Source organism: Arachis ipaensis, chromosome B9 (genome assembly GCF_059453495.1).
Source record: "Arachis ipaensis isolate K30076 ecotype BB chromosome B9, ASM5945349v1, whole genome shotgun sequence".
Classification (NCBI taxonomy): Eukaryota; Viridiplantae; Streptophyta; class Magnoliopsida; order Fabales; family Fabaceae; genus Arachis; species Arachis ipaensis.
The window spans coordinates 142795318-142815838 of record NC_142444.1 but is presented as its reverse complement, the minus strand read 5'-3'; the positions used below and the strand labels follow the sequence as shown (position 1 = coordinate 142815838).

At 40.3% G+C, this 20521-nt stretch overlaps 2 protein-coding genes across 4 annotated transcripts; both read right to left on the bottom strand.

Annotated features, from left to right (window-relative positions):
• Positions 1-1020: 1020 nt before the first annotated feature.
• On the bottom strand, positions 1021-1797 carry LOC107615958 (uncharacterized). Its single transcript, XM_016317968.1, has one exon. It carries the CDS (start codon positions 1795-1797, stop codon positions 1021-1023), a length of 777 nt encoding a protein of 258 aa, XP_016173454.1.
• Positions 1798-15785: 13988 nt separating this feature from the next.
• Positions 15786-20418, bottom strand: LOC107617898 (Galactose oxidase/kelch repeat superfamily protein). 3 transcript variants are annotated; one of them, XM_016319775.3, is made up of 15 exons: positions 20277-20418; positions 20097-20194; positions 19859-20000; positions 19742-19770; positions 19521-19617; positions 19383-19438; positions 19154-19261; positions 18930-18986; positions 18444-18535; positions 18093-18177; positions 17636-17788; positions 16995-17095; positions 16455-16732; positions 16250-16331; positions 15786-16001 (listed from the first exon to the last, which is right to left on the bottom strand). In XM_016319775.3, exons 1-15 carry the CDS (start codon positions 20336-20338, stop codon positions 15930-15932), a joined length of 1512 nt encoding a protein of 503 aa, XP_016175261.1. In that variant the 5' UTR covers positions 20339-20418; the 3' UTR covers positions 15786-15929. The 3 variants fall into 3 exon arrangements, with proteins under 3 accessions (XP_016175261.1, XP_088354563.1, XP_020966082.1); XM_088498437.1 differs by having other exon boundaries at positions 16455-16723; XM_021110423.2 differs by lacking the exon at positions 19742-19770.
• Positions 20419-20521: the final 103 nt, after the last annotated feature.

Sequence of the window (20521 nt, the reverse complement as noted above, 5' to 3'; positions counted from 1 at the left end):
TTCGAACCAATATGGTTCGAACTCACTTTCCAAGTAATTCGAACCAAATAGGTTCGAATTACACATATACCACATAGCCACATAATTCGAACCAATTTGGTTCAAACTCTAACTTCATAATTCGAACCAAATAGGTTCGAATTACACTGAAGAAATAGCCACCAAGTAATTCGAACTAACATGGTTCGAATTACTCAGAATTCGTTCCACACAGAAATTTAAGTTACGAACATAGTTTCCGCATCATGTCTTAATAAAACTCGTACAGTTATTTATTCCGGTGTGCATTAGACATACATTTCGTTTAAAACTGCGGAGACAGAACATATTCATTAACTAAAATTCCATTCAAAGTACATCGCACTAACGTTAACAAATTCTATCAGTCACCAACTACAAGTAAGAAAACCGATAATAGTGGAATCTAAACGCGAAATTGAAATAACAAAAGTACCAAAGCCACCAATACACCTAATCATGTCCCCGTGTGTGCTCTGCTCCTCCGAGCTGTGGGCAACTCCGACGTGTGTGGCCGGGCTGCCGACAAAGCCCACATCTCTTTGGCCGGTTCGGATCTGCCTCGTCCATATTGGTCCGTATCCGAGTGGACCTGGGATGACCCTCTCTCGCACGCTTCTTATTGGGGTCAGGGATGACAGTCGGCCCGTCATATGGTGGCCAGAAACCCTCCGGAATGGGAGGTGTGAAACCCATCTGATACACACTAAAGACCGAACTAAGACGATACACCTGGTGGACATAAGGCTCCCATGTAAGTCGTGAGTAGGCACAACATGCCAGTGCGTGGGGACACGAGAAATGAAGTGCCTGGAAGTATCCGCAGTCATATGTGTGAGATGCAAGCGAGACTTTGTAGCTACCCAGTGAGAAAGAACCAGTCGGAGTTGTCTCTGCGAAGGTGAACTCGGAGTTATCCCTGTCGTACACAGTAACCGTGAAGCACCTAGCCGTCTTCAAGTTGGCCTCTATACACTTCACCAAGTGCTGACTAAATTGTTGTCAGGTTCCCATCTGCGCCTGAGCCTCTCTCCCTTTGCGAACAAATAATTCGGCCAACCTTCCGTATGTTGCCTTCATTAGCGAGCACATAGGAAGGTTTCGGACACCCTTGAGGATCGAGTTCACACACTCAGATATATTCGTCGTCATGTGTCCGAATCTACATCCTTCATCACAATGTTGTGTCCACAACGAATACTCAATCCGGTTTGCCCAGTCACACATCGCCGGGTCTTCGGACCTAAGAATATCAAACCAGTAATGGAACCCGACCTCAGTCTTAGCGTACGCCGCATTCACAAGTAGCCTCCTTGCGTCTTTGCCCTTGAAGGTGAGGGCGAAATTTGCCGCAACATGTCGAATGCAGAATGCCCGGTATGCAGACAGAGGTAACCAGCCTCCGTTAGGAGCCTCAAGCGTGGCCTTGATGCCGTTATGTCTGTCCGAGATAACCAGCAGACCCGGCTGCTGTGTCACATGCTCACGCAGGTGGGAGAGAAAGAAGGACCACGACTCAGCATTCTCACCCTCGACTAATGCGAATGCAACAGGGAGTATGTTGGAGTTCCCGTCATGTGCAATCACGAAAAGCAACGTTCCCCCATACTTGCCATACAGATGGGTGCCGTCAATACTAACTAGGGGCTTGCAATGATGGAATGCCTCGATACATGGTGGAAACGTCCAGAATAGTCTGTGAAAATAAGCTCGAGACTCGTCCAACTGTCCACCGACACGAACAGGGCTCGTCCTTAGCACTGCAACAGTACCAGGCATCGTCAACTGGACTCCTAACACCCACCTTGGGAGCTCGTTGTACGACTCATCCCAGTCACCATAGATGAGGGCAACAGCCTTCTGCTTCGCCAACCAGACCCTCCTGTAAGTCGGCCTAAACCCAAAGTGTGCGGCGGTGGCATTTAGTAGCACCTTGATGCTGACGGATGCATCAGCCCTAACCATTGGCATAATGAATGCCGATATCACATGGTAATCCAAACTCCTGTGGTCGCTGGAAATGGAGGTGGAGAGACAAGTATGCGGTCCGTTGTAATGTTTGACCTCCCAAATCCTCTTGCGCTGTCGGAGACTAAGCCGAATCAACCATGTGCACCCATTGCCGAACTCAGAACACTTGCCCACATACCGGCGATAGTCAGACTCCACAACCTTGTACTTTATCCCTCGTCGGATGCTGTAAGTCTTGACACTTAACATGGCCTCTTCTTTATCCGAAAATTGCTGACCAACCTAAAACTCTATCAGACCTGCAGACCCTTCAGCATCTCTAGCGCCAAATCCAGCCGGCTGCCCAGGAACCCCCTCCTGCCTCATGGCATCCAAGTCCAAAGAGGAAAAATATGGAGGGTACTGCTGCGTGCCAGAGCTAGAACCGCCGCCCGTCCCAGCAGGCTCACTTGCTCCAACATCATCGCCACTGTCATCAGCAATCATATCCGGCTCGACATCATCGTCCTTTGGATCATCCAAGAATCCATCTCCAACCCCAGCCGGTGTAGCACACTGTAAAGAGGTCCGCAGATATTCCCCTTCTCCGACCTCGTCGCCTACACTGCCGTTGAGATCAACAGCGAACGAAGGAGAGGCGACAGGTTGGACGGGTGGCTCGTACGCAGGGACGGAGGAAGATGCAACGGCAGGTCTGGAGCTAGAACCGGCTACCGTGGCTAAAGTGGTGGTATTCCAGTTCGAACCCCCCGAGCTGGACACCGCGTCAACCAACTTTGCCAACAGTTCTGGTGTCCTCACCTCTGGAAACTGCCGGCGACAATGAAACATGACCTGCAAGTCCTCATCACTCCCGATCGTGAAACAATCGTACTTTACGGTTTCCTGGAGCACCGTGATTGGAAATCGATAAAAAAACTTCTTAACCCGTTTCACACCTTCCAGACCTAGTTTCAGCAGTACAGAGCTAACAAGGTCCTCATACGTCGTCGTAGGCCTGACGATAATACAGAGAGGATCCTTATCAGAACTTCACACCGGAACGGGTTTTTCTCTTAATGGATCCTTTGTGGTGAACCAACATTGTGAAACTCTCCTCACTAGCCATGTTACCCCCCTCTAATGATAGCAACTCACGTTCACACCATATATATAGAGCTCTGGTCCTCACTAATTCGAACCAAGCTGGTTCAAATTACTTGAGGAGTGTAATTCGAACCTATTTGGTTCGAATTATGAAGTTAGAGTTCGAACCAAATTGGTTCGAATTACTTGGAAAGTGAGTTCGAACCATATTGGTTCGAACTACATAGAAATGTGCTTTGGTTGATTGATGAATCAGATTTTGCTTTGGCTTATTTGTGTCAAATTGTTCTCCCTTTGGCTTGTTTACGTTTTTTACCCCAAAATAAAACCTTAAACAATGACAAAAATGGTCGTCAGTCATGTCTTCAATCACTGTGCTGAAGCCACTCCTCAATGGCGAACTCACAAACATGCTGCGTTGGATACTTCAATCGGTGACGATGATGATGGCTTGTTCGTCTTCTCCTCAGCGACGTCGAAAATGAAGTGAGAGGGAGAGTCTTGTGAGAGAAAATAGGAACATCACACCGGATGCTTCAATTGGCAATGATGATGAAGGCTTCTTTGTCTTCTCTCAGCAATATCGAAAAGGAAGTGAGAGGGAGAGTCTTGTGAGAGAAACAAGGACACCGTGCCGAATGTTTCAATCGACGACAAAGATGAAGACTTCTTCGTCTTCTCAGCGACGTGGAAAAGGGAGTGAAAGGGAGACTCTTGTAAGAGAAATAGGGTCTTGTGTGTTACTGTGAGTGAATGGAAGTGAGAGAGATCAAAACGACGTAGTTTCAATCACTATCCCTCACCTTTAAAAACGACACCGTTTTAATGCTGATATTTTTCTTAACGTGCCACGTCAGTTTTCGTTAACGCCTTCAACGTAGAAAGTAATGAAAGGACTAACGTGACTAAACTGAAATTTTTTGGGGATGAATTTGATTAAAAAAATTTTTGAGGACTAAATCGGAGATTGCGTGATTTTTAGGGACCAATTTGATCATTTACTCTTACTTTGGCCATTTTAAAATAAGTATCTCTTTCACTTTTTTGGTTCATTGAAAAATTGGCGTTTTTTTTTGAAAGGAAGAGCTCAATACAATAAGTGGAGCATATGAAGACAACAAACATAAACAACCAACAGTTAAAAAAAGCAAACTACGCAAAGAACACTAGTTGATATCCCCTGTCATCTTCGACATTGTCATCAACAACAGAAGGGATCCACACCTAACCACTCCTTATAGTTCATAAAGAACTGATAGATAATATCGTCAACCCCTTTTCCTTTATTATGAAAAATCCTTCTATTCCTTTCTAGCCAAATGTTCCAGATAATCACACAGAAACACACTCTTTTGCGCTCCTACTTACTAGTTGATAGCTCAATCCAACTTTGAAAATGTTCCTTTAGCGTCCTTGGGCATGACCATTGCCTTCAAACAAATGATAGCCATGCACACCAAACTTTCCAAGAAAAATCACAACCAAGAAACAAGTGGTGACCATATTCAACACCTTGGTTACATAACACACATACAACATCTTCCTGGTTGAACTAGACCCTTCATATTAACCCTTCCTGGTTTAACACACATACACACATACAACATATTCAGCCTCTCCTTCATATTAACCCTTCCAGTCAAAACAAACCAGACAAACAATTCAACTCTTGGTGGAACTAGACCTTTCCAAACCGTCCTAGTAAAGCTGTAATTTGTTATATCCTCCAGAATCATTTCCACCTGCACAAAAGAGTTAATAGAAAATACACATTGTTTATCAAATTTCTACACAACTCTATCCTCTCTGTCATAAGCAAGTTTGACCAGTCTTAAAGTTTCATGCAACTAGTTCACTAAGTCCAACTCCCATTGGAATAACTCTCGCCTCCATTGAAAGTTCCATCTCCACTCTAACCAGTCCTAGAACCCACAATCCCTTATAACGGATCCTTTTTGGTTTAAAACTGAGAAAAACCTCAGAAATTGATCTTTCAGAGAACCGCCATGTAGCCATACATCCTCCCAGAACCGAGTCCCTCTCCAATCACCAATCTCCATAAACAAACCATTGAACATCTTCTGTCTTACTTGTTGATCCTTGAACTGTATATGGCAAATATCCTTCCACACCCCCCGACAGGTAACACCTGGGATGACAGCATCACATTTGGGTTCAGATTGTTACAAGATCAAACTACCTTCTTCCACAAGGGACAATCCTCCTTCGAAAAACGCCACCACTACTTAAATAGAAGGGCTGTGTTACACACCATAGCATCCTCGACACCCAACCCACCAAACTTTTTAGGAGCCTGCACCACCTCCCACCTGACCATTGCCATACCATTCCTACCATCCTCCTTACTCCATAGAAATCTTCTCTGTAAGAAAATAAATTTTTCTACAATAGCCTTTGGCATTTTATATGAACTCAAATAATAGACAGGGAGGCTGTTCAATACAGATTTAATGAGCACCAACTTACCGGCTTTATTGAGAACCTTGGCTTTCCATATGCTCATCTTCTCCTCCACTTTTTCTATAATTGGCTTCCAAGTCTTCACTAATCTCGGGTTCGCTCCTAGAGGGATCCCAAAGTATTTCACTGGAAGAGAGGCTACCTTATAGCCCAGCACTCTACACATACGCTACACATACGTTGTACTCACTGATCATTACAGTTAATTGGAATCAAGCTAGATTTATCAAAATTAATACTCAGCCCGACATTAGCTTAAAACAACGAAGGATCATCCTGTAATTCTTAAGGGTCTCTTCCTCAGGGGGGCAGAACAGAATAGTATCATTCGTAAACTGAAGATGAGACAACTCGATATGATCTCTACCCACCAGTAACGGCGAGATACGTCCATTTCTAACTGCCTTCCCAAACATCCTATGTAGAACATCAACGACAAGTACAAACAAAAATGGAGACAGTGGATCACTCTGTCGCAAACCCCTCTCCATCTTAAATGGCTTCGATGGCGAGCCGTTTATCAGCACTGACATAGAACACGTACTTACACACTCTATAACCCAACTCCTCCATCTTCGTCCAAAGCCCATCTTTTGCAACACAAGGTCTACAAAACTCCACTTGACTCTATCATATGCTTTTTGGAAGTCTAGCTTTATTATCACTGCTTCTTTCTTCGCCATTTTAATCCATTGAACAGTTTTCGCATGCGATAAGAGCCCCGTCATAAATCTTTCGCCCCTTGACAAAAGCACTCTGTGTCTCACCTACTAGTCGTGGCATTATTGCTCGCATCCTCCTAACCAGCATTTTCGAAATGACTTTATACACACAACCTACCATGCTGGTCAACCTCGGGTCTTTGATTTCCTTAGCACTAGTATACTTAGGGGCCAACGTCACCCAAGTGAGATTAGCATCCGCCGATAGCTTGGAAGTCAAGAAGAAATCCAACACCGCTGCCGTAAATTCAGAGCCAATTTTAGCCCAACACCTCTTTATGAAGTTCATGTTGTACTCATCACTTCTTGGAGCCTTGGATGATTCACAATCCCACACTGCGTCTTTAACCTCCTCACGAGTCGATTGCACCTCCAAAGCCAAAGCATCCTCTTCACCAATCATTTCCACTATACCGTCCCTGAACCCCACCAAAGGATACTCTTCCTGATGATACAAATTCTTATAAAAGTCCCTAATCGCAATCTTAATTCTAGCTTGATTCCTTATCAACCTTCCATTAATAAGTAGCGCATCAATCCTATTGTTTCTCCTTCACGCAGAAACTAAGTTGTGGAAGTACCTCGTGTTCTTATCAATGTCCTTCGCATGTCTAGAGCGCGACATCTGCTTCTAATGTAGTTCCTTCCTTACATACCATTTTTCACAGCAAATCACAAGCGCCCTTCTTCTTGCCTCTACTGTTCCATCATAAACACCATCACCCACCATGTCATCAATCTTCTTAATCTCTTTCTCAAACTTCATGATTTTCTTGTCCATGTCACCAAAGTTATCTTAATGCCATCTTCCTAGAAGAACTGTCAAAGCCTTCAATTTATCTGTGAATTGTGCCTCACCTAGGCCTCTCCATTCCTCCTTGACCATCCTCAGAAAACCTTCATGTGTAAACCACGAGTCAAGACTTCTGAACGGCCTCGACCCATCTCTCTGCCTCTTATCTTCCACTATAATAGAACAATGGTCAGACAAACCTCTTGGACTACCTTGTAGCCGAGTCTCTAGAAACTTCTCAAGCCATTCCAGGCTAACTAGAACCCTATGAATACGACTGCAGGATCGACCCCTGAACCATGTAAACTTGCGGTCAGTAATCGGCAAGTCCACCACACTCATGTCATGTATCCAATACTTGAAGTCTTCGGCTAACAAGGATAAACTATCAGTGCCTCGTCTTTCTTCTACCTGTACAATCTCATTAAAGTCCCCCATGAAACAACAGGGGACCCGGCATAACTCAGCTATGTAACTCAACTCCTCCCATACAATAAGCTTCTCATCTCTAACATGCGCACCATAAACCAAAATAAAAGCACAATTAAAATTATACTTCAACAGTTGCCCTTCAACACACAACCATCTCTCTCCTTTGTAACTATTTCTTATTTTAAAAAATTCATCATACCATATTAACAACAACCCACCAGATGCACCATTAGATTCAACATAGTCCTACCCCGCACAACTATTTTTTCAAATTTTTGGTATATCAAATTTAGTCACTAATTGTCTTTTAGTCTCCACTAAACCTAACATGTTTAATCTAAATTTTCTCTTTAGGTCCTTTACCATCCTCAGCTTCCCGTCACCCCTCAACCCCCTGACATTTCAAGAACTAAAAATCATTTCAATAAATTATTGCACATTTTTTACGAGTTTTGGGTCTGCTCCGTCTTGCTTTTTCCTTCTGTTTTGCCAACCTTTTTTCTGAGCAATTTCTTGATTCTGTTGTTGAAGAATAGCCATAATGTCATCTTCTTCGTTATATAGCACTGCTCCTGACTCCCTTGCTAATTCCCAGGTTCTTTTGTTTTCTAAATACTGCTCCTCCAATGTTAAACCCTCATTGTCACTGGCTTCATCATCGTTGGCATGTGCTGCATCCTCCAAGTTGTCCTCATCTTCGTCATATCCATCTTCATCATTAAGCACCGGTAAATTTTTGTCAACAAATGCTTCCATACCCAGCCCAGACTTCCCAATTTCATCATTGTCTTTACCGTTGTGTTCATAGACATCAACATCATTGTGTCTGTTTTCTGCATCGTCTTCCGTGCCCATAACTCCTTGTAGCCCATCAGCCCCTCCATCATGAATTAATAATCTGCCTCCTCCCGCCTCCACTGCACGTGTCCCTCTTCGAGTCTCATTATTCCTGCCATCCTGTGCCAATACCGGCTCATCAAAAGGGGAGTGAGGTTCATCTTCTACCTGGCACACATACGTCGTCTTCATAACCGCACTACCCTAGGCAACTCGTCCTCCTCTTCTCCGGTTAGCTTCTAACCCGTTCGCCCAATCAATGACCCCCACTTTGTGATCTGGCCAATGCACAGCTTGTGAACCAGCCACCGTTAGTCGTTCTTCATCAGGGCAGGTTCGTGCTTCTCCAGCCTTCGAACCCGTACCCCCCAACTCCTGAAGATCTCTAGGCGTAGAGGCTTCTGTGGCTGGTAATGCGCTACCCTGCTGGAGCAACCTTCCCAACCCGCTGGCTTTAAGACCGACCTAGCACAGACCCAACATGTGCTCTCCAAGGCAGGCCCATGATGGACGTCCACTGCTCCAATGTGATTAGATGCTTTGGAGCTTGGGCCTTCAAGGCTCAATACGTTATTCCAGCTCTTATTTCTGTTGGAGGGCCTCCTTTTAGGTTCAATTACATTAATCCTTATTTTCCTTACCCAGCCCATTAGATTTACAACCATAATCCCAGGGAATAGTTAGCTCATAATCCACTTCATTACTCACCTCATATCACACAAAATTTGTCATGCCTTTGATGAGCGGATAATTTATACGCTTTTTGGCATTATTTTTAGTATGTTTTTAGTAGGATCTAGTTACTTTTAGGGATGTTTTCAATAGTTTTTATGTTAAATTCACATTTCTGGACTTTACTATGAGTTTGTGTATTTTTCTGTGATTTCAGGTATTTTCTGACTGAAATTGAGGGACTTGAGCAAAAATCAGATTCAGAGGTAGAAGAAGGACTGCTGATGCTGTTGGATTCTGACCTCCCTGCACTCAAAGTGGATTTTCTGGAGCAACAGAACTCAAAATGGCGCGCTTTCAATTGATTTGGAAAGTAGACATCCAGGGCTTTCCAGCAATATATAATAGTCCATACTTTGGCCGATTTTAGACGACGCAAAAGGGCGTTGAACGCCAGTTCTACGCTGTTGTCTGGAGTTAAACGCCAGAAACACGTCACGAATCAGAGTTGAACGCCAGAAATACGTTACAACCTGGCGTTCAACTCCAAAAAGAGCCTCTGCACGTGTAACATTCAAGCTCAGCCCAAGCACACACCAAGTGGGCCCCGGAAGTGGATTTATGCATCAATTACTTACTTCTATAAACCCTAGTAACTAGTTTAGTATAAATAGGACTTTTTACTATTGTATTAGAAATCTTTGGTCTCAGTTTTAATCTATTGTTCATCTTAGGAGACTATTGATCATGTTTAGGGGGCTGGCCATTCGGCCATGCCTGGACCTCTCACTTATGTATTTTTAACGGTAGAGTTTCTACACTCCATAGATTAAGGTGTGGAGCTCTACTGTTCCTCATGAATTAATGCAAGTACTACTGTTTCTCTATTCAATTCAACTTATTCCACTTCTAAGATATTCATTCGCACTTCAACATGAATGTGATGAATGTGACAATTATCATCATTCCCTATGAACGCGTGCTTGACAACCACTTCCGTTCTACCTTCGATTGAATGATTATCTCTTGGATCTCTTAATAAGAATCTTCGTGGTATAAGCTAGATTGATGGCGGCATTCATGAGAATCCGGAAAGTCTAAACCTTGTCTGTGGTATTTCGAGTAGGATTCTGGGATTGAATGACTGTGACGAACTTCAAACTCGCGAGTGCTGGGCATAATGACAGACGCAAAAGGAGGGTGAATCCTATTCCAGTATGATCGAGAACCTCAGATGATTAGCTGTGCTGTGACAGAGCATTTGGACCATTTTCACAAGAGGATAGGATGCAACCATTGACCACGGTGATGCCTCCAGACGATTAGCCATGCAGTGACAGCGCATCGGACCATTTTCCAGAGAGGATGAAAAGTAGCCATTGACAATGGTGATGTCCTTACATAAAGCCAGCCATAGAAAGGAATAGGACTGATTGGATGAAGACAGCAGGAAAGCAGAAGTTCAGAGGGACGAAAGCATCTCTATACGCTTATCTGAAATTCTCACCAATGATATACATAAGTATTTCTATCCTTTTTTTCTATTTGTTTATTAGTATTTTCGAAAACTCCATAATCAATTATTATCCGCCTGACTGAGATTTACAAGATGACCATAGCTTGCTTCATACCAACAATCTCCGTGGGATCGACCCTTACTCACGTAAGGTTTATTACTTGGACGACCCGGTGCACTTGCTGGTTAGTTGTATCGAAGTTGTGAATGAAAAATAATTTATTAAGACGTGCGTACAGACTTTTTGACGCCGTTGCCTGAGATCACAATTTCGTGCACCAGCCTTCAATATCACCATTATTAGATTGATAAGTTATCAATTTCAATTGATTGTGTCTTAAATTTTCATAACTCCACTCATTCAAAATTGTTTCTAAATTTACCCATCTAGCATCATCTTCAACCTCCTCTCGCAACACCTCGATAACCACTTCTGCTGCCTGATCTGCACTGCCTGTCAAATTTGTTGGCCTTGGCGACGTTATAGCTACATCATCACAGACCTTTGTAGATATGTTCCTCTGGGGTTCACAGCTTCCCTTGTCATCCCTCATCATTTTCACCTTGCCATTCCCTCCATATGTTTCACATCCCACCTCTTTTACCAATACATCAAAGCCACTAGTGCCTATTATGATATGGACCCATTCATTGATCACATCCATCACACTGGTATCAATTTGTACACGGCCGATACTAAAGAATATGCACGATTCTGTCACATTATCACACCCAACCACCTCACCCCATTGACTTCCTATTAACCTGAAAGTATCCACAAACCATGCATGTAATGGGACCCCAAATCATTCTAACCACACCCTCCGAGTTTCACTTCTTTCCGACTCGTCCCACCTCCATACACTATGGAACAACTGCAGTAGGCTATTCATTTTGAAGGTGTAAGCCTCTTTTGCATTCAAGATACTGTCAAAGGGCAACAGTGCTTTATATGCTCCCATTTCGCGCACCTGAATAACTTGAGAAAATTCTTCACAATTGATTCCTTCAGTGATCTGAAGTCAATAGCCTTCGTCATTCCCCCAACTAGACTTTTCTGCAACCAGTCCAAGTTTTCTTTCACCACTGTCACTTCCAACTTCTTCGTCCACCCATTGCCATGTGGATCTTGAACTGTTTTCTCATTTTTCAAATCTTTGTTGGAGGCGGCTATGATTTTTTGAGTCTCTCCTCTTTCTTCTGGCGTTTGACGAACCATACCAATTCGAGTGTCACCTTATGGAAGAATCCTATTCGTGTCTTTTACCTCGGACATTCTCATGTATTTAGCTTCCCCCACAAAGACAACCTTACCTCTCAATCTCATATGATTCATCTCAGCTATAGCCTTCAAGGCCCCCTTTCGTAGTGTATCGTATAAACGCAAAGATGTATATACCACAATTCTTTTGTTTTCTCGATAAGTATATGTCGTTTATGCGTCCAGTCCAACTAAACAGCTGAAACAATTCTCTCCTCGATATGTCTATTGGGAGATTATCCACGAAAATTGAGAAGGACTCGTTCTCCAAACGTCAATACTCTTCTCGGTTCCAAACTCTAGGATCCTTAGCATGACTTATCGTTCTACCCCTTCCTGTGTTTCCCACACACACACACACACACTCTCTCTCTCTCTCTCTCTCTCTCTCTCTCTTGAAAGAGACACTATTTTATTATGAGTAAATTATTATTTTTATCCATAAAAATTATACACACAACAAATTTTATGAAACAATGAAATTAAAATTATACCCATAAAAAATTAGCTTCCTACTATAAAATTATCCAAAACTTCAAAAATTACCAAAAAATTTTCAAATTACCTTTCTCTCTATCACTATTACCCTCATCTTCTCTCTCTCAATCTTCAACATCAATTTATTATCCCTTTTTCTGGCAACCACCACCCATCACCCTCATCTTTGTTTGCCTCCGTCAATTCCAACCACCCCTCACTACACCGCCAAATTCTCAGTCCCATAATTCTATCTTTTTACTATCACTAATACCTTTACCCTCTTCATCTTCTAACTGCAGTGGTACAATCCTACCATCACTAGCATCTAATCATTCAACAATAACAAATGCAATAACATTCAATTTTATGTTTTTAATTTTTTTTAAAGAGAAAATACCAAAATAAAGAAAGAGAGCATGCAAAGAAAGAAGAAGTAAAATTGTCTCTAATGGAGATATAGAAGACAAACACAGAGGTGGAGGAAAGAAGGTAAAGAAGAGGGATGTATGGTGGGAGAAGGAGTTGGAGAGAAGATCTCCCCTGCAACTGAATTCGTTGTGAAGGACCAACTGCCAGCCACCAATTCAGAGACATCGAAGGTCCAACCTCCGTGCCTCCCGCCAACCTTCTTGTCTTCTCCGTCGCAGTAGCTCCTCTTTACCCTCTCGAGGTCCACCGTGAGGAAGAGCTTCGCGGCCTCCATCTTAGACGAAATTAGCGCCATTCCCTACATCACCGCAGCTGTCATGCATCGTCGGCTGTTTTCCCTTGCGGTTCATCATGCCACTAGATCTGAATAATGTCTCCACCAAAGTCTTCTTCTCAAGGAGCTGCAAATTGTTGCTGATGTAGACAAAGAACGCAAAGATGTTACTAACTTGGTGGTGGTAGTGTTGGTGAAGGAGGTGGTGAAATCTATGAAAAGAATAAAGGGAGGGGTGCTAGTGTTTGGGGAGTACGGTTAGGAAAAGGGTAATTAGGGGTTTTAGGTGATTTGTTAGTATTTAGATAATTTTGTTTCTTTCTTGGTTATAACTTTAATTTCTTTTTTTCGTGGTAGATTTTCTCAAGCGTTTAAAATTTTTGTGGGTAGAAATGAATATTTTTTATTTTAATAAATAAAATAAATGTATTAATTACCGAATTAAATAATTTCAAAAGTTATTACTGAAATCCGTTACCTGGTCATATCTCATTTACACTGTGACCGAGATGAATTTACACGTATCTCGTTTATAGTGTATAAACGAGATATGACACGTAAATGTCATACATGTATATCCCGTTCACACTGTAAATGAGATACGTATAAATTCATCTCGTTCACAGTATAAACGAGATACATGTAAACAATTTTCCAGCAACTATAAAAGGATGTCTAACCCTTAGGATTCTCCACATTCATTTCATATCTTCTTTTGTTCCGTGTAGTACCACCTATCAAAGTCACGGAAGCACCCCCAACAGGTCCCCGTGGGCGCGTAACCCTAGATGGTACGCAACGTCCTACATGGTGATAGTAATCTCACCCCACGGGAGATGAAACGTGTGCGTCTCTGGACGCCATTGCTCCACAAATGCCGTAATCAGGGTATTGTCAAATGTGAAGTCCCTGAGAGGCACCATGTCTCCAAATTCGGCCTCCCTCAGATAAGGGACAATGGCGTCCGGTGGAAGAAGGGTGTGACCCACTCGTCGGGACAGTAGAAGGCGAGGTCTCTGAAGAAAAAAATATGTTCACAATTATCAATAAGTAATTTTAAAATTTTTATTGGTTCTTTTAGGTTTAACGTACCTTGTACAATGTCACTAATTTTTTGAATAAGTGTCTATATTTTTTTTTTCGGTTCCTACCATGTTTTTATTTTCTTATTAGATATTTTCAAAAAAACAATATTAAACCTAAATAGATACTTCTTTATAAATTATAGATTTTATAAATAACAACGTAATTACATATTTAGTTGCATATTTTTTAGAAAAATCTTATTCTGTAAGTTTTAATATATGTTATTCTAATTATTAAATTAAAATGGATAAAATAACTAAATCAGATGGCGTTCCAAACTAATAATTATGTACTAACAGCCTAAGACAAGTGAAATAAAAGAGAGTTCTAAAATTCTACCAGTTACCTATTGCATACTAACTATACAAGCTATATTCTACTTCTTCACTACTACCCTAACCATAGCTACATACACAAAGTTATATTCTACTTCTTCACTACTACCTTAACCATAGCTATATACTGATGCGTGAGCATCTTATACCCTTTTTCTAGTTGTTTTCATATTGTTTTTAGCTAGATTTTATTAAGTTTTATTATGTTTTAGTGTAAAATTTACCTTTGGATGTTACTTTGAGTTTTTCTTGTGTTTTTATGATTTTAGGTGAAATTTGAAGTAGTTAAGAGAAATCTGAAAGTAAGTGACGAAAAAGCTGCCAGCCCCCCTTGGGCGCTGAACGCCCAAACTGGCGTTCAACGCCAACAAGGGGGCAAGAAAGCAGAAGTGCAACTCCTCCTTGGGCGTTCAATGCCTAAACCTGGCGTTGAACGCCAAGCTGCTGTCTGTTTCATATACTATTGGGCCTCCAAAGTGGATTTAGCACCTCTTAGGTTTATCTTTTCTTATTTTTGTAATTTTTAATTTAAAATAATATCTTTTAGGTTTAGCATTTATTGTTATTTTTAGTATTTATAGGAGAAGATCCATTAGGTTTGAGAACATCAAATCTTCTTCCATACTTTTCAGAACTCTGTTTTTTTTGTAAAATTATGAGCAACTAAACCTCCTGGTTAAGGTTAGGAGCTTTGTTTATTTCTATAGATTAATATTATTACTTCTCTATTTTAATATATGTTTGATTCAATTCTAAGGTGTGTTTTCGTTCTTAATCTAATGAAATTGGGTGGAACGGAAGTATGACCCCTTTTTTTATATGGTTAAGGTCGCCTGAACAACAGCTTGAAAATACTCCTCCTAAACTGCGAATTACCTGGACTAATTAAGATACGTGACATATAATCAGGTTAGCTTTGGGTAATTGAGGTTTTTGTGGTGCTAAACTAGTTTCCTGAACTTCACCCTCTGATCTGAAACAATTGACCTTGTCTGTGGCATTTTAGTAAGATCAAAGAAGATTAAATTACTAAGAAATTAGAGTTTAATCACTTACAGTTTGTCATAGAATGAATCATTCATTGTTAAAATAGTTAGTAAGAAGTATTGATCCGGAAAGATAAATATCTCCGAGACCTTAACTGTGTAAACGAAATATGACCAGGTGACGGATTTCGGTAATAACTTTTGAAATTATTTAATTCGGTAATTAATACAATTCGGTAATTAATACATTTATTTTATTTATTAAAATAAAAAATCCATAAAAATGGTAGTTTATTCTTTTATTATAATCATATTTCACAAATGGCGCCTATGAATATATGCTAGATAACCAAAATTTGCAAATTTGCAAAATATATGAAAAAGTATATAGTAATTCAGGAAGATCTGGGAACAGAGTTCTGCATTTCTTATAAATTAGAACATATTCATAACAGTGCTCTGTTGATCCTTGTTTTCAAGGAGACAGTTACAAAATCATCAAGCATATGTTGATATACATAATGAGATACCATTAATTCAGTGGGACTATCTATTTGTCAATGCTCATCACAGGTAGCAGTTTGTACTCTGCCAATAGTTTTGGAACATCATCCATGTGCAACTGCAATAGGATCAAAGGGGGGAATCAATGAGAGGGAAAAAGGGGTATAGATAAATTGTGATATTACTAAGGGTAACTTGCACTTATTATTATTGGTGCACACTAGACAAATGGGAAAGAAAATATAATGAAGTGTCTTAGGTGCATAATTCTTGTTAGTTCAAAATGAGAAGCCATAATATCCATAAGAAAGAAAAGAACATTTGAGTTGATATACATAACATGAAACCTCAAAAAGCAGACCTCACCTGAGAAACATTTTTGACATGGTAAAATTGATGCATCACTTTTTCACCAATTTCCGGATCTGCATCAGATGCACTTCTTTCTCTGAAGTTACAGACACAACAAAAACAAATATTCATCAGTCAAGTTCAAAAGGCAGAACAAAGCCTTGTAAAAATTAAAAGGCAAGATAGAAAAAGAAAGAATTTTTAAAGATATAGTTCTTACAGATAGTGCCGGTAAATTAGACGTTGGTAATCGCGAAGAAGTGGTCCAAGCTCCTTGAGTTTAACTAAATTCGGATCAGACTTCTTCCAGTGCTCACGAAGTGCTTCGATTGCCTTGTCACTTGTAGAAATTCTTCCTCCAATAAATCTTGATGCTACTTCAAGAAGCTCTTTATCTTCCAATTCACTTACAATTGGAAGCCTAGAATTGGACACTGGAACTGATATTTGCAATCTTCTTTGCAATTCTGCGAAAGGAAATTTCTCCACCTGGCTTTCCTGGCATATCAGCAGTCAATTAATCTAAAGACATAACGATGAATCCGTAAAGATGACTGAAAAAAAAAAACATATAGTGTAAGTGTTCAAAATTTACAACAGAACTAAAAGGTGAAATTCAAGATTTTAAAGATTAACATCAAAGTCATAATAATCATGGGCTACACAGAAAAAGAAATATTGAAGGTGTAAACACTTTTCCCAAAATCTAGATCAGAGAAATGAAGGGTGCTTTCACAACTCGCAACACATTTACGAATACCTTGAACTGATTTTGAAAATCATCATTCAGTGATGCAGCATCCCTACTTTCAGGAATATTTCTAGGTGGAGATGCAGTTAATCTCTTCGCAATTGGGTCATCTGAAGAAGATGAAACAGAAGCAAAAGGAAATTAGGATGTGGTTTGACTTTAGAGCCTCTGACTGTTTAGTGTTCAGTTCTTTTAAAACTTGTATAATCTTGAAATATTTCTGCATCTAAGAAAATATTCCCAATCAAAAAAGAGCATTGACTAAAAGATCACTTTCAATTGGGTGTTTCAAAGCACAAAACAACAACAACAACAACAACAACAACAAAGCCTTGTCCCACTAAGCGGGGTCGGCTATATGAATCAAACGACGCCATTGTGCTCTGTCATGTATCATGTCTACAGAGAGACCGTTTATATGTAGATTTCAAAGCACAAAACAAACAAGAAAAAAAAATCCAATATTAGAGTATTTCTGTCTCAGAGGGAGAGAGAGAGAGAGAGATGAAATCTTGCATCAGTTGAAATCAGTGCCAAATAAAAAACAGTTAATCAGTTAACTTCATTTGCATACTTTATCAGTCAAAATATATGGATTCAAAAATGAGAATTCAACAATTAAACCAAATAATAAATTAGCTATTGAAAACCTTGAGGGACCAACCACCATGGATCACCATATGTTGATTTTCCATCAAAGCCACCTATTAGAAGATACCGCGAACCAATTACTGTCATAGAGTGGTATGCTCGTGCAGGAGGGGGTTCATTGCCAATGGGTAGCCGCTTCCATTGTGCCGAAACTATAAGCAACAGCATAGCAAAAAAAATTAACCTAACCCAACAACTAAGTCAATCTAAAATCAAAAATAGAAAACAAATTTCTTCAACCAGAACATAAATGTTAATCATGCAGCATCAGTAGTAATGTATACAAGTCTGCAACAGGCAACAGATCAACATGGAGATTCAGAAAGCTAACATCAAAAGGAAGGATGATGCCAGAGATTATTAACTAGTTGGATTTAAATAGAAGTATAGAACACATTAATAGAGGCACACAATATAATAAGTCTTAATGCCACATATAGATAGAAAACTTCTCACCTCTGTCTAAAATAATGCAATCATTATAATAGATGTCGTAGCGACTCAACCATCCACCAGTCCCATGCCCTCCAAACATCAATAACTGCAAAATCAATTCCAACAAAATAAATAAATGAGGTGAAACTATCACTCATATGGAACAAATAAAGAGTTAAATCCCCAATGGGAGAATGGGGGAATTGGAACTGCATCAGAAACAATATGATGATAGCAACATAATACTATCATTATTTAATCTTTGTAATTGCAGACAATGAATTTAAACTCTTTCTAATCAGAAAAGCTTCATTGGAAGTTAACAAGTATTGTGCTGTAATAGAACAAGAAGGATTGTGCTGATATGATTACATAGTGTCCTCCAGAGACAACAGTATGGCCACAACGAGGAGAAGGAGCTTGACCCGGAAGCTTTAATTGAGTCCACCCAGGAGCTTCATTTTCTTCCCTCCACAACATATACAAACTATAAGTAAATAACCGAACTGAATAAGAAGACACCTAGAACTAAATATTTCTTTTAGAATGAGAAACTGTATCATGATTAGAGAAGGAAGGTGCGACTTGAGGAACCATAGGATTTGCTTCAAAGTTCAAACAAAGTACCCCATCTGTTTCATAACTATGGCTCGACCAATTTGGTACATACATAAATCAAGGTATCTTGGTTAAGCAATAGTTGTTATGAATCAAAGGGAGTACAATCTATGGAAGAACCGATGAGAATTAAAATACATTACAACACCATTTAATCACTATTCATTTGAATAGAAACAGATAATCAGATATGATGACCTGCAGAGAACGACACGAGATAATGATGGTGAAAATACACACCTTCTTCAATAAGGCCCTTTAAGGCCCATAAATCACCCATGATCGGTCCACCTCCTCCTGTTAAAGTAAGGGTTGGGAACGTATTTCAGCTAATAACTTCATACACAAAACACTTACACAGGCTCCTATATTTTCTTCTTTAATTTGAATAACAGGGCTAAATTCCTTAAAATTCAACATCAAAGAAAATCAATATTTAATAGAGGAGAACTATGCCACTTAACCTCTGCCACCATAAACAAGCAGCCTTTTTTCAACCATGGTAGCACTGTGGCCACATCTAGGGTGTGGCAATGTTCCAGAAACTGAGAGCTCCATCCACTCAAGCGATACTACAACAGGAAAAGAGAATAAGAAAATGTTATTATGTTGCCACTTTCTTCCACAGTATAACAATATTTTCTTTTGGTGCATAAAATTTATATTTGGAAAGCCTGGGAAAAAGGAATATACTTGTATCCAAGACATAAACATCAGACAACCACTTTTTTCCATCCCATCCACCAAACCTGCATCACATTAAATCCATCTAATTACATGGCTTTTAAGGAGAAAAAAGAATGCGAAAAAATCAAATGCCATAGGCCTTACATAACAATTTTCCGGTTTCCAACAGCAGCAGCTGCAGCAAAATCTCGCGGTGAAGGCAAGTCACCAAAACTGGTTAGTTCAGACCATTGCCATATATCTGTAACATGGATCAGATCATTTGTTCCACAAGTGTCAATATGCCATGAAATGAAAGCATTAACCCAAAACACATCAACTCTCATAATAGAAACACAACTCAAAGACTATACAAGATGTCATACCAGTATCCAATACCCAAAAGTCCCCTAACCTGATGAATTCAGAGCTTATTAGAAACATTATACACACATGCAGTTAGAGCAGCTAAGCAAAGTGAGTGTGTCACTGAAATCACAAACCTTCTACCCCCAGAACGGCCACCAAAGATGAACATGTGACAATCAATGGCAACAGCAACATGGAAAGCCCGCGGGCTTGGACCCACAAGCCCATCATCTGACCCACTTCCTGTGCACTCTGGCGTAAACCATAGCTTGGCCTCTGAATAAAGCAAAAACAAGCTTTAATTTTATTGAAAGTAACAAAAATACCATCTGTTTAAAAAAAAATCAAAACAAAAAGAAAAAGGATGGGAACCAGTGTCATAGACAGCAATGTCGGAGAGGAACTTCTTATCGACAAGACCACCGAAGACTACAACCTTGGATTTGCCGATGTTAACAGCAGAGTGTCCACTAAAAGAAAAAGAAAAAAAAAATTCCTTGAACCTAATCCATCGAAAAATCAATAGAGAGAGATGTGTGTTGTGTTTGTTACCTGCGAGGTTGGGGAGGAGTTCCAGCGAAATCAGAAGAGGTGGCTCGAACCCAGTAATGCATGGTTCATTCAATCAAGAAAGGGTTTTAAGAATTGAAGTTGTTGAAGATGCAATCCAATTAGAACTTAGTAGTAAAGTGTATGAATGAATCTCTTGTACGATCTGATTGATCTAGAAGAAGTTGCGAGGGACACGTGGCACTATTACAGCTGTGCCAAGTCAGATCCTCATGTGTTGACAAATT